Genomic DNA, 14,083 nt, shown 5'->3' on the forward strand with positions numbered 1-14,083 from the left:
ACACACGCACACACACACACACACCTGTAAACCTTTTATACACAACTCTCCCCCTAAAACAGTGACACATATAGGCCTACTGTACATGCATTGTGGATATAACTTATTGTATGTGCACTAACATAAAATGCTGCAGGAAGCACTGAGGGAACACAGATGATCCTGCTCTTCCTGATTAGCACTAAATCAAACAGATCAGAAAATGTTTCTATGCTTATTTGTGAAAATAACAATCATGTGACAGTTTATATTTCAGGCACAGTTCAGTAGCTGTGTGTCTGACATAGAGCTACAGGAGGAGTACATTTGTGTACTAAAAAGTACACAAAAGTAAAAGTATTCAGTTTGTAGTTAGTAGTGGTTCCTAACATTTTTACCTTTTGACAACTTAGATTGTTAGTTGTCATAAAGTAAAAATGTTTTCTTGTGACACCCCATCATAATGTGTATTTGTGTATGAGTTGTATGAGTAAGTACTTCTATCACAGAGTTATTTTCCCTCATATTGAACTTCAAAGGAAAAGAACTCCTTTTTAAGTGGCAGAACAAGTTTGTTTCTTATTCCTCAGAATCATCTCGTAACCCTTTAGATTTATCTTGGGACCCCTTGAGGAAGTCCTGGGATGGGAAGAACTGGTTTAAAGTATTTGAACAAATGAAGCCTGAAAGACACAGGAAGTGACTGCACTGTGTGCTCCTTTATATATTACAATATTTATCATAACTATGGAAATAGTTATAACACAATATTTCAACTGTATTATTATTATTATTATTGTGTTTTCAATATTGCATTATGTTCTTTATCATGCTATTATTTTCTGATTATATTATATATATTTCACAGTATTGTGAAATTGTATTATATTTTATAATACTTACAACACTAGATAGATAGATAGATAGATAGATAGATAGATAGATAATTTATTTATCCCATTGGGGAAATTAAAGTGTCCAGTAGTATTATTATCAATAATAATAATAGTTAATAATAAATAATAAACCAGAATAGTTTAGTTTAGTCCAGTTCATGAGCCACTTCCTTTGGCTTAGGTGTTATACAGCCATATATATACAATACTGTATACCCTATGCATGTACTATATTTATCATCCAAGCTTACACCTATATACCTACAACACAGGTGTAATTATAGGTGTAGTTAATATAGTCTAAAGGTATTGAAATGTATATACTGGAGACATATAATTTTATTGTCGCCTCTCTAATTTCCTTAATTTCTTCTTGTATTTTCATTTATGTCATTGAAATCGTACTTTTATCCTTTGTGTCTTAGCCTCTGTGCTGCTTTAACATATGAAGTCCCCCACTTATATTACTTTTTTTTTTCTTTTTTGCATTGTCCTACGGATGAGGAGAGATTGATGAGAGGTTGATGAATATGAGCTATCAGGTTACACAGCCCTCTACCTCCATCTAGTGACCATATATATGAATGTAGAACGTGTTTGGACTCTAGGAAACAGTCACTCCAAACTCCATTGAAAATGTGTCAGTTTAAATTGTATCGATACAATTTAAATAATAACTAAAAAGTTGACAAAATTGCATTCATATAATTAACCAACAATTGCTTTTAAACACTAAATATTCAACTTTTTTTTACTGCTTAGCTTGGGTATTAGGAAGTAAAAGACGTAATTCAATGTCTTTTTCTTTTAAAAAAAAACAAAACAAAAACCCATTACTTGTCTAAAGGTGCGTATGCAGAATTGAAGAGGGTGTCTTAGCGAAACGGAAAAGCTAGTTGGTCATTTTACTTCATTCACCTTCACGCGATGTCTAAAGACACCGCATTACAGGCAGCACCAATGGTATGAAATGGGATACAGTTCCCATCTCCTAAGTGGGCGTTGTCCCCCAACCCCTTCCTCAAGTAAAGGCAACTGACATGACATGTGACAGTAGCTAATATTTAAATATATCCCTGTTTAGACTCAGCATCATTAGGGAAAGAAAAAACAGATACGTTTGAATTGTTATTACAGCCAATTGCTGCACAAAGCTTGGGCGTTTTTAACAGGAACTGACAAATTTGCGCCTTTTTCCGCTGTTTTTATCAACTAACCACATCTGATCAACCCAGTAAGTCATATGACTTACTGGGTTGACCAGTTTAAGAGGCTAATACTCTCTTTTTTCCTTCCAGATACTTAAATAATGACGACATACCAATTGTTAAGCAATGAAAGAAGTTTTATTTAAGTTTTAAAGTCTTATCAATGGTTTCACGTATAAGTAAGTCAATCCAAACATAACTGGTCCATTTAAACACCCAGTTATCGTTTGGCAAACAATGTCAGTTGCCAAATCTCGCGAGAGTATGGTGCTGAGACAGAGGCAGGTCTCCAATAAAGTTAATTTTCTCCTGATCTTTTGATCTGAAAAATATAATTTTGATGTCAGAGTGTTCCTAAGACACGTGGCATGTGACTTTCAGTGACTATGGAGCGAAAGAATCTGTCATAATTTGTGATCTCGTTCACTTCTCCCTAAGAATGAATACACTCAGACCTGCCATTGGTCTCCTAAAGGGGCGGGGAGGTGGAGACACCCATGTGACAAAGATGGAAATAATCAGAAATAAACCCTCGGTTTCACCACTGTCTCTGGTCCAGTGTGAACGTTAGTCACAAAGTTTGTGAGTTGTTACGCGGCGCTTTAATCTCTGTAAACGAAATGCCAAAATCACGTGAGAACTGGTCCTGCGGGATCAAACAATGGGTTGACCAGTATCGCCACAGACACGTGGTTTCTCTTAGCACAAGATTATTCCACAGTCGACATTGCTCAAAACGCATTTAAAATCATTTTCAACACTATTCATCCGGGTCCTACTTGGTTTGCTTTTAACTTTCCTTCACAAGTGTGTCCTGCGGTGACGCCGTTTGATAGCCTTTACCGGTATTTTGCGCCCTCCTTACCAGCATGTTTTGACACGTTACGCTTTCTCTCTTATGGGCGGACTCCGTTTTAAAAGAAACTGACTCAACTCAACACGTTCATATTTCCCGCAAGGGTCCTACAGTTGATCTCATGCTCTTTTAGACCTAACATCTAAAATGGATTTAAATGGTAAAATCGCAGTAGTGACCGGAGCAGCAATGGGAATAGGAAAAGCAATAACGGAGATACTTCTGCAGAACGGTGCCAAGGTAAAGTTTTGTCTCAGTTGTTCACTTTAAAGCAGAAGTCAGTTGTAAACATCAACATATAATAATTATATTAATAATAAGTGAAAAAAACCTGCTTCAACCTGTTCAACCTGAATTATTCCGTTTTAGAACATTAATTTAATAATAATAATTAAAAAAAAAGGTTTTAAGAACCCAGTTATAAGTAGAAATATACTCACAGGATTAAATGTTTTCCAGATTTAAGTGCTCAACACAACTCCACCTTGACCAACTGCAACAAAACACCCAGCCATCCGTTTTGAGAAAATGTTTCATCTTTAAAAGATGACACACAGATGTATTTTCTATGTTGAGTACAATGTTGTAATCATTATGTTTGAAATATTTCTCGCCCTGATGAGGAATCTTTTTACCACATAAGGATAGGCCGTATTATTCCAATTGCAGGATGGCTCTCAGCCTTGTTAGTGTGCAAAGACTTAGTTTTGAATAAACACAGGCCCATCTGCACCCATAGCGGGGTGTTGTTGCATGTGAAAAAATTGATATGGAAGTGCAATACAAAAATGAGTATATGAGAGTATCTCTTTTGTGGATTTGCTAGACAATTTAAGGATTTTCCTACTGTGTTACTTTCTTCTTGACGTGTAGAGTAGGGTACATTAAATGGTGTTGAAGGTAGATCAAATATTAGTTATACCTTTCAGTTTAACACATTCACCAGCACCACAAACTACAGTCTCCAAAGTGATCATATAGTTGAATCGAAAGATTTTCAAGCAAAACTGAATATTATAACCTTTATTGTAGGTCTGGTTAGATTAGACTATGATAGCTTTATATAAGATGACCTAATAAACCAGTGTAAATATCATGGTCCCTCACCTGTACAGGTAGCTCTCTTGGATGTGAATGAAACTGCAGCAGAGAGTTTAATGGAAGCTCTCAATAAACAATATGGACAAGAGAGAACTTTGTTCCTGAAATGTAACGTTGAATCAGAGGAGCAGATCAAAGGTATTACACACACGCACACATGCACACACACACTTGAAAAACAAAGTTTGGAAGAGAAGGAAGTACTGGATAGAGGAAGACAGCTGGACTCGCATTTACTGTAATAAGAATGGCTAATTTTCTTTGGAACCAAAAAGTAACATCAGTAGATGGTTGTCTGTACAGATACCAGGAAACTCACAAACTCAGGGACATTTTGTATTGAATTACGCTTAGACGTGGTATTTAAATTGCAGTTCCAGAACCACACCCCGGATTCATTTGTGGTGCACAGTTACTTTAATTATAGTTCAATTGAGGAAATCATTCACATTCACAATAGAGATGACAAACACCCCAAGGCCTTAATGTGCTTACAATGAATTTAAGTTTTTTTATGTGTAATCAGAGCATTACCAGAGCACAAGCTTTTCGTTGAACATCCTGTTACTGTATGTGACAATAAATTTGAGCTTGATAGGTGAAAATGGCATCTATCTATCTAGTCTCAAACTGTTTAACATGTTGAACATGTTTTCCTTCCTTATATTCCCTATATTGATAATTATCAATATTGATCAATATGAGAGAAATGCTGTGGCAATATTTTCCACCATGTCATCCAGCCCTAGTCTCAAATAACTAACTCATAATTTAATGTCAGTGAATTAGGGCTGCAACTAACATTATCAACATGCCCATTGATTATTTTCACATTATTTACATCTATTGATTATTTGGTCTATAACATGTTTTAAAATAAGTTCCCATATAAATTCCAATAAACCACAAAAAGAGAAATTTGTTTTTTGCTTTGTTGGTTGCTTGATTGTGAAATGAGAAGTTCACTGCAAACTGTTTTTTTTTTCTTCTTCTTCTCTCCAAGCTGCCTTTCAGAAAACCACAGAAACCTTCGGAGGAATGGACATCCTGTGCAACAATGCTGGCATCATGAATGAGAGTGCGTGGGAGCAAGCTGTCTCCATAAACCTTGTAAGAAGCAGACAGAGCAACATCCTTCATCTGGTTTTGATTTTGCGTCATTTACTCACTTGTACTCAGCTGCACTACTCCCACAGGGGAAATTACACCATAACACGTTATTCACTGTTCAGTGTTTCACAAATTGTTGTCTGACTGCAGCAAACAGGAACATTGACATTTCCTTCTTTTAAATAAAGGAGTGTGAAGAAACTATTTTGCAACTTGAGTTAAATTAAGCAAATTTTACATGGCTTCATGCTTCCTCTGTTTAATTTCACAACATTTGGTACACAAAGCACCATGTATTAATGAACAGACACCAAAATAATTTCTGCATTGTAGATGGGTGTTATCAGGGGCACTTACCAGGCTCTGGAGTACATGAGCAAGTTGAATGGAGGTCGGGGAGGGGTCATCATCAACACAGCATCTATGGCAGGTAAAGCACGTTTTCAACCAAAGAAAACACTTTCTTTTTTTTTGGTAAAAAGGCAGAAATTCTTTCATCTTATTTTTGTGTTTCTAAAAATTAGCAGTCTAACCATGATTTTATATATTTTTTTCCATATTGTGAGTAGAGTACATGGTTTTGAATACACCTGTTGTTTAATGAGCCTAGCTGGAACAGTTAGGTACTGTAACTGTATGCTGTACTTGTAACTGTACTTGTAACTCAAGTTTTAAACAGCAACTTGACACTTATTTAATCACAGATTTGTAGACCTGCCTATCAGAACTCCACCTCTCACTTGTGACATAATCATGACATAATTACTTTATATCCAGTCTTCACAGTTGCTTGATGTTTCTGTCTCTGTTAACTTATTTTTATCTGCACAAAGCTGATAAAATGAATTAATATACTTCTAACAGGTCAGAATAAAAAAAAATGTCTAAATATAAATAAGATGATGACATGAGGCAAATATTGGAATATTGGTTATGTATTATTATAATATTATTACAGTATTGCGTTGGCCTTGAATAGTCACAGTCACAGCACACAGATGGTAAATTTAAAAATGCCATCAGGTCTCGATGTTATTTTCTTTAACAGCAACTTGTTGCATGTAAATAAGAGAGAACATTAACAGGAATTTTGTGCAGCCCGGTGAATCAGGATTTCAACAACCTACATTTTTTAACCCTAATATTGACTGATATAACCCCTGTCCTACAGGTATCAGTCCCTTACTGAGCTGTCCTGTCTATACAGCCACTAAGAATGGAGTGGTTGGCTTCACTCGCGCCATGGCGGTAAAGAAGATTTTCTTCACATTAATTTTTTATGCCTTTTTTATTGGGTTTTTGCACAATTATGTAACATTTGTGTCAAAGACAAGCTCAACTGTCATTTGTTGTAATGTGCCAAAAAGGAACACAGACAGGTTTTTGTTTAATTTCTCTTATCTGTATGCTCTCTCTCAGTCAAATTTGTTAAATCACTTTTTAATATCAATATTATTGAATTAATCATTTGTATGATGGGATGTAGCTGTTTACAGCGCTATGGTTATTTACCAGGGTGCTACTTGTAAATGTAGTTAAACCAGTAGTGTGGCTACTCGCCACCACTGCTCAGTGCTCTCAGTGGCCCGCCCTGTGTCCTGCAGCAGGAGGCAGCTGTTTTCAGCAGACAAGCTCTGCTAAACCCACTGGACACAACCTGCCCAGGAACAAAATTAAAAAAATTATCGACTAGCTGGTGAAGAAAGTGGAACATTTAACAACTAAAGAGCAGGAGATGGTGAAGAACAAAAATGTAACAAAAAAGTAAACATCAAGTGGACACAAAAATTACTAGAATGTGGAGAGAACGTTTCTATGTGTCTGTTGAATGTGTAAATAATAACCTTTGACACCAAAAAATTTTTAAATGCAGGTAAACAAGTAAATTTTTGACTCTTCCACACTGCCAGCTAAGTCTACCTTTCTGTTCGGACTGAAGAAACACACACAACTGACAACATGCAGTTAGTTCACACACAGATACAAACGCCAGGGAGAGAGAGTGAGCTGGTAGCTGCTGTGCAGACTTGTAAAATGGATCTGTCATGTCGCATCCCCGGGTTGGAGCTCCTGTAAGTGACAGAGCCTCTGTGAGACGCACTTTGATCGGTGATTGTGTGTTTTTGAAACTTATTTCTGGGCTGTGCTCACTCTTTCATCCCTGAGTGCAGTGTAGCCACAGTGTGGTTTAACAGCACCGTGCTGGGCCAGTAACAGTCTGTGCACAGTGTTTGTGCTCTGAAAAATGTCACAGAAAAGAAAACAGGCAAAAATGTATTGTGTTGTGTTTGCATCACTGCCAATCAGAGCTGGAACTGATAAGTATCCGTGTCTACTGCTGAGTCATTTGACCCTCAAGTGAATGCAGATTGTACTCTTTCCCACTGCTGGCAAAAACAGATGTCAGCGGCTCTTAGATGGTTTTTTGACCAATGTAAAATGAACTTTAGGAACTGTATTTCAGCCATAATCACAGTCAGTTTGTTAATGAGTTCTTCTGCCCCCAAAAAGCCATAAAGAAACAATTAATGCAGATTTAAGGTATCATGAATGTGTGAAGGTTACAAATGAACAGACAAAAGAAAATAATAGTGTCACTTTTTTCTTTTAGTGCTTGTATTACACATACACGAACAGCTGAAGCGTAATTGTGTGTGTGTCTTTTCCAAGGCTGCCTCTACCGCATCAGGCTATGGTATACGGGTTAACGCTCTTTGCCCAAGTTTCGTCCAAACTGAGCTCCTCTCCACCATCACATCCAAAATGGGACGATTCTCCCACCTGGTTGATAAAACCGAACAATTAGTAGAAAAGCTTGGGATGTTAAGGTGAGTCTTTGATTATGTCCCTTTATTAAAGTTGGTACAAAGCCTAACAAAATCTACACTCTGTTCTCTGCTCCATTAAATAATTTCCACTGCTTTTTCTGTGACATCATGTTATACATGTTAAGGTACATTATCATGATCCTGTATGATACCATGTCCATGTATATTCATTGATGTCACTGTACATTTTTGTTTCAGTGTGTCTGAGGTAGCTGAGTGCTTCCTTGAGCTGGTAACAGATGAGACAAAGAACGGAGAGGCTCTCCTGGTCATTCCAAAAGTTAAGAAATACGCAACGTTTCCTTCAGTCTAGTAGCTTTTGGCAGTGACAAACCACATCAAACAGTACCAACCGGCCTTGACTGGAACGTGTCATCAAAGTTGCAATGTTTCTCTGTATTTTAATGTACAAAAAATATCACATAAGTACTTTGTGTACAGCAGATAAGGAAATAGAAATAGTCAATACATTATACATAGAAAGGTCTAAACTGTCGGCTTTTCCCAATGTTATATTGAGCATCAATAATTTGCACCTTGTCCTGGTTTCCATTAATTTTGCTTGTAGTTTAACTAATGATAAATTATAATCATTGCATGTCTTACCTACCATAATTGTGTGTTTCCTCAAGCATGTCAACATTTATTGAAATATATGAGATATACATTTGAAATCCAGAAAATGTAGAATGTAATTTTGTGTGATGACCACCGGGTGTCGCTGTTTCACTGGAAAACGTGTCCATCTTTAAGGGTCTGTTAAATCCAGATGACACAGTTTTTCTTAACTAATTCCTGGTCATTTTATTTCATGATCACGTCATTCTGCATATAATGTCATGAAGTTGTAGTTTGTATATAATAAATATACACATACATACACATACATGTTGTTGGTTCTGATGTTTCTTTACACAGTGTATAACAATAATATGAAAAAAGACCTTACAACATGAATTTTGATTTTTGTCTTTTAGGTTTTAAGTGTATTAGAGAAAGGTTTCAGGGCAGACACAGACACCATGACTCTTGTGGTCCAAGACTGGAGCTGATCCTGATCAAAACTTACAAACACTAATTCAGTGTGCATTTGGTTTAGAGTTAAATCAGGGGCTTGGATCATGGTGTACCTGCTTCCAAGCCTAGTATCTTTTGTGTTGCCCTCAAGACATTTTGGTCAACAACAGTAAGTTACAGAGCAGCTACAAAACATTGAGTCCATTTTGTGTAGTGTTTAAATATCAGGATTTTGTAAAAAAAAAAAAAAAAAGAATTAAAAAAAAAAAACCATCTTTATTATGCCAAGATAATTATATGATCTCAGTCTGACGGAGCTGTATTCCACTTGCTAAAGATCAGAATAAAGGCAGAGAGACCCAACAACATCAAGAGCTGAAGGTGGCTGCATAAGAAGCGGAGAGCATCAACAGGTAAGATGCATCACATCTGGTGATGTCTGTGGGTCAAAGACTTCAGGCTTGGGTTTTTGAGAACAACTTTTGAAGAACATCTTCGAACTCCCATCCACTGCCACTGAAGATGACTTAAATAGCTTAATAACTATAAAATAGTTTCAGAAGTGATGATAAAAATAATAATGAAATCGCAACAGGTTTAGGCAACTATTATCTAAATGTAGCTTAACTGTCAAATAGCCAGATCCCAACCAGAATGGGTTCAAACCCCAGTCCAGCCCTGTTTTCCTGTGAGTCCCTTGTGCTTAGGTAAGCAATCTGAATCAAGTCAGGGAATGGCAGACTTTGCCACTCGGAATAAAAACTACTATACAGATATATAGATAATTACTGAATGTAAAAAATGCAGGATATAACACTACTTTCATGAAATTCTTAAGGACTATAACTTTCACAAAGAAGACTTACTTTAACACCCCCATGTCTGCATATTTTTTGATTTCATCAGCCAAGTGGGAGAATTGTCTCAATCTGTCTAAAATGGTGGAGAAGAGGTCAGTTTGGACCAAACCTGGGCAAATGGCGTTGAACCGTATACCATAGCCTGAGGCAGCAGAAACAGCCTAGTAAAAGATACACAAATACACACAATTAGACTTCAGCTGCTTGGAGGCACAGTGGAAACCATAAGAAATAAAATGAAAAGAAAGTAAAGATGATGTTTTCGTTTCTTTATCATAAGATAACCTTCCTTACCGCCATGGCTCGAGTGAAGCCAATCACTTCGTGCTTGGTGGCTGTATAGACAGGACAGCACAGTACTGGGGCAAGACCTGTAAGATGTGGGTTATATCGGTCCACATCAGGGTTAAACATTTCTCAGACATTTTCAAATTCCTAAGTAGTAGGGATGAACAAAACCCCTGTCTAGATTTTCTCTCATCCTTATGCAGCAATTTCCCTTTTAATATTATAATGTAAAAACGCAATCGCATTTGTTAAATCTCCCATCTGTGGCTTTGACTGTGAGATTTCATTTTCACCACCTTTCTTATTGCAAATGAAAAGCTTGTGGGTGTTTGTCCTAATAACTACTACCTCAGGGTATTGTTGAAGAACTATTACATTTTTTGGAGAGTAATAACAATATACAGTATAAGCCTTTACACTTCGTATCTGAGGTGGAACAGAGAGATGACAGATCTCACCCACTGCAGATAGCTTTGTCCAAACACATTGATGTTATGTACTTTGGCTGAGAGTTTTCTTTATTACACTTTCCTTTATATTTCTAAATGTTAATGTCATTATGATTTAGTGTATAATGTTTGGGCTCCTTGAGTTTATTAAAAAATGTTCAATCATAGATGCAGTGAAAACAAATACACAAATCCATACACATATAAAAATCCTTCTGTCTCTGTGCTGAGTGCTTGAGGAGATAGAAGGAAAGTATTCCTTGCCATTTCTGTTTTTTGAAATAAACCATAACACAATGCATTGTGGGCCATACCTGCAATGGATGCTGTGTTGACAATGACACCTCCCCGACCTCCAGTCAACTTGTTCATGTGCTCCAGGGCCAAGTAGGCTACCTTCATTACACCAGTCTACATCAGAGAGTTATTTTGATTGTTTCTGTCCTCAATAGATAAGTGATAGTAATGAGACAGCATGCATTCCTTGTTATAAGTGCATATGGGGTGATCTGAGGACTGAGGAGTTTTCCCAGGTAAGGAGGTGTTAGTCCAAGAAGATTTTTAGAGATAATAAATAGCAACCTGGAGGAAATCTGTAAATTCTTACCAGGTTTACGGAGACAGTTTTCTTCCACTCGCTCTCATTCAAGATGTCTATTCCTCCGAAGGTTTCTACAGTTTTCTGAAGGGCAGCTTTAGAGCAGAAAATATCGGTTAGATGTTAACTTTTCATTTTGCAACCAACTTGTTCAGCTCAGTAGACCATTTAGACAGCAACAGAACTTTTCTTTTTGTTTTGTTATTGTGGCAAATACATGCACTGATTTAAAACTTTCTGTAATTCTACTCATTCCACCTTGATACAGTTTACTCACAGTGTGCCCTGTATTTCATTACTGGAAATAAATATCATACTGATCACTGTGTGATATACTGTATGTTGAAGTTGACTGGACACACTACTATTGTTATTTTGAAATGTATCCTTCTAAAGCTGTCTCAGTTTCTCACATCTCTTCTCAAATATATAACTACTGTGCATCAGACAAGATCCAAGGAATGGCTAACTCGCAATACCCCACAAGTAAATATTAAACTTGGGAAGACTGCCTTCCAGTACTTTGCACCATAAAAATGAATTGTAATTTGTGAATTTAAGGACATTAAAACGTAAAAGCCTTTTGGGCCTTTTTTTTTTTTTTTTTTTTTAAAAAGATGTCTGAGTCTTTCTGATGCTGTGTGTATGTGTTTGTGTGTGACTGGTTGTATTTAGTTGTGTCCTATCTCTGTTCTCTCTGCTATGCTCAGGTCTCTCTTGTATGAGAAATCCTGATCTCAGTGAGGGAAACTGATAAATCATGATCTTTCACTAACCTTAACAAGTGGCCCAGACCTAGCTACACTTAAACTAGTTTATTTGCCATTACCACATTTCCCTAACCTTTGGAAAAAAAATCCTGGCATTAAACATAATCTGTGGTTTTGCAACAGGGTAAGTAGATGAGACTGCACCTGTGTTTTCAAAGTGTTTGTTCTTGTGTTACCTTTGATCTGCTCCTGTGACTCAACATCACAGTTCAGGAACAGAGTTCGCTCTTGTCCATACTGTTTGTCAAGGTCTTCCTTTAAACTCTTGCCTGGGGTTTCATTCACATCCAGGACGACTACCTGTAGAGGTGAAGGTCTGTCAGGGAGCTAGAAGATTTTCATGCTTTTCATGACTGCAGTTTTCGACTGTTACCAGAAATGGGCAAAAATACCGGACTGTCCGGTCTGCATTTATTGACTTTGCTGGCTGGACTTTGCTTCAGTGCAGCTTCAGACACATTCATTACAAAACTGTTGGCTCTTTGCTTGTTTATTACACCCTAACGCTGCAGCAATGCACAATAAACATACACACACACATACTCTCAACATGTCAGGCTATGATGAATAACTGAGTCAAAACTTTACCTTGGCACCATTTTGAAGAAGTATCTCTGTTATTGCTTTTCCTATTCCCAGCGCTGCCCCAGTCACTACTGCGACCATTTAAAGCCATTTCAGTTGTTCAAAGAAGAGAGGAGGAGGTCAGCTGCAAGATCCCTGCAAGAAATATAAAACTGTTGAATCTAGAGAAGTGGGTGTGCTTTTATACGAACCCAGGAGCACATACCCAGTTTATATTAAACCACCAGTTTATATACAGTTATTGATCAAACCGCAGTGAGTAAACATCAACCAGGTAACATGTTTTCAGTGGTTCACTTCCATGGGGTCCAAAGAGGATCAGAGTAGCCCATCTGCTATATCAAAAGCCTCCAATATCAAAGAAAATGCTGTTCTGCACTGAACCTGTAGCCCAGGTGCCATCAACTAAATTACCCCCAATAACTTCCACACAGCATCATATGAAAAAAATGCATTCGACCCTATACACTTACGTATACCAGGGAGTTGAAGGCTTAAATGTAAAACTTAGTACCCCCATATTTTCATATATTTTCATTCCCCCTTCGCCAAAAAAATCCAAACAGCAATACAGATTCAAATCACGCCACATAGTGGTTAAAGACGGTCATTGCATGTATGTGCAGGGCCAATCCTCGTTAGTATAGTGGTGAGTATCCCCGCCTGTCACGCGGGAGACCGGGGTTCGATTCCCCGACGGGGAGGCGTTCTTTTCCCTCTTTCAAATTTTTGCGTTGATGCAATGGTCAAAGCCAGCGGATGCATAACTGTAGATGCTATAGCTAATTTTAATATTGGCTCGCTACTGTTTACAACATCTAAAATAGGATTAAATCAATATACTTAACATATTAAATCCTAACTAACGCTTATGTGTCACAGCCTCGTTATTCATAACAGTCACAGTAAGCTAACGTTACAACTATTGCCATAACACAGCCACAGTAACAGCAATGCTGATAGCTAGTGTTGAAGCTGTCCCAAATGCTAATTTACAGTTTATATAGTTTGACAAAATTTCAGCATCCACAACAGTCAGTCATAATAATTAGCCCCCCTAATTGTTATATCGGTTATTTAATTAGCCTCTGCTAATTATTATCACGAGCAGCAATGATAGACTTGCAGTGGAGTAGCTAAGCTTACACTAAAGTTAAGCACAACAACATTGTTCTCAACCAAGCACACAAACTAGCTAACGTTAAAATTAACTACCACAACACCTTACTATCGAGCAACCCTCAGAGCTTTACATTAAGTTACAAAAACTATATTTACCTTTAGGTTGACATGACTGCCAAAGTACCGGAAAACTTTTACACGATACATTCCAACTACTATTAATCCAGCTAAGTCTTGTTTTAGCGCCCAACCTATGTCCATCTCTGCAGCCATATGTAGTTTACAACAAGTCCGGTTTACTCATGCAGACCTGACCTACCCTTGGCTGTAATGGTATGACATTACGGTAAGTGGACCACTGAACAGTTGTTTTAACAACTTCAACAGATTGTTCTTCGGTTGATTAATGCTGTTTG

General features: G+C 37.3%; 2 protein-coding genes and 1 non-coding gene across 4 annotated transcripts; 2 read left to right on the forward strand and 1 right to left on the reverse strand.

Annotated features, from left to right (window-relative positions):
* The first annotated feature begins 2,636 nt into the window (after positions 1–2,636).
* zgc:56585 (uncharacterized protein LOC393297 homolog) lies at positions 2,637–8,864 on the forward strand. The gene is made up of 7 exons (XM_056398320.1): positions 2,637–3,179; positions 4,055–4,178; positions 5,044–5,150; positions 5,484–5,580; positions 6,322–6,398; positions 7,821–7,978; positions 8,177–8,864. Exons 1-7 carry the CDS (start codon positions 3,087–3,089, stop codon positions 8,289–8,291), a joined length of 771 nt encoding a protein of 256 aa, XP_056254295.1. The 5' UTR covers positions 2,637–3,086; the 3' UTR covers positions 8,292–8,864.
* Positions 6,405–14,026, reverse strand: LOC130183017 (15-hydroxyprostaglandin dehydrogenase [NAD(+)]-like). Of its 2 annotated transcripts, XM_056398321.1 has the most exons (8): positions 13,824–14,026; positions 12,549–12,680; positions 12,137–12,260; positions 11,200–11,285; positions 10,907–11,003; positions 10,150–10,226; positions 9,862–10,016; positions 6,405–6,807 (listed from the first exon to the last, which is right to left on the reverse strand). In XM_056398321.1, the coding sequence occupies exons 2-8, from the start codon at positions 12,624–12,626 to the stop codon at positions 6,771–6,773; spliced, it is 654 nt and encodes a 217-aa protein (XP_056254296.1). In that variant the 5' UTR covers positions 12,627–12,680; positions 13,824–14,026; the 3' UTR covers positions 6,405–6,770. The 2 variants fall into 2 exon arrangements, with proteins under 2 accessions (XP_056254296.1, XP_056254297.1); XM_056398322.1 differs by lacking the exon at positions 9,862–10,016.
* On the forward strand, positions 13,178–13,249 carry trnad-guc (transfer RNA aspartic acid (anticodon GUC)). The gene has a single exon. It is a non-coding gene; the product is annotated as a tRNA-Asp (tRNA).
* Positions 14,027–14,083: the final 57 nt, after the last annotated feature.

This window comes from Seriola aureovittata, chromosome 15 (assembly GCF_021018895.1).
Source record: "Seriola aureovittata isolate HTS-2021-v1 ecotype China chromosome 15, ASM2101889v1, whole genome shotgun sequence".
Taxonomy (NCBI): domain Eukaryota; kingdom Metazoa; phylum Chordata; class Actinopteri; order Carangiformes; family Carangidae; genus Seriola; species Seriola aureovittata.

Excerpts from the sequence above, each read along its gene's own strand:
- zgc:56585 (XM_056398320.1), top strand. The coding sequence starts at position 3,087 with ATGGATTTAAATGGTAAAATCGCAGTAGTGACCGGAGCAGCAATGGGA. Across the intron at positions 4,179-5,043 it reads ATCAGAGGAGCAGATCAAAG|CTGCCTTTCAGAAAACCACA; the intron begins GTATTACACACA and ends CTTCTCTCCAAG. Across the intron at positions 7,979-8,176 it reads GAAAAGCTTGGGATGTTAAG|TGTGTCTGAGGTAGCTGAGT; the intron begins GTGAGTCTTTGA and ends TTTTTGTTTCAG.
- LOC130183017 (XM_056398321.1), bottom strand. The coding sequence starts at position 12,626 with ATGGTCGCAGTAGTGACTGGGGCAGCGCTGGGAATAGGAAAAGCAATA. Across the intron at positions 10,227-10,906 it reads CAACACAGCATCCATTGCAG|GTCTTGCCCCAGTACTGTGC; the intron begins GTATGGCCCACA and ends CACATCTTACAG. Across the intron at positions 6,808-9,861 it reads GCAGACATGGGGGTGTTAAA|GTTGTGTCCAGTGGGTTTAG; the intron begins GTAAGTCTTCTT and ends GTTCCTGGGCAG.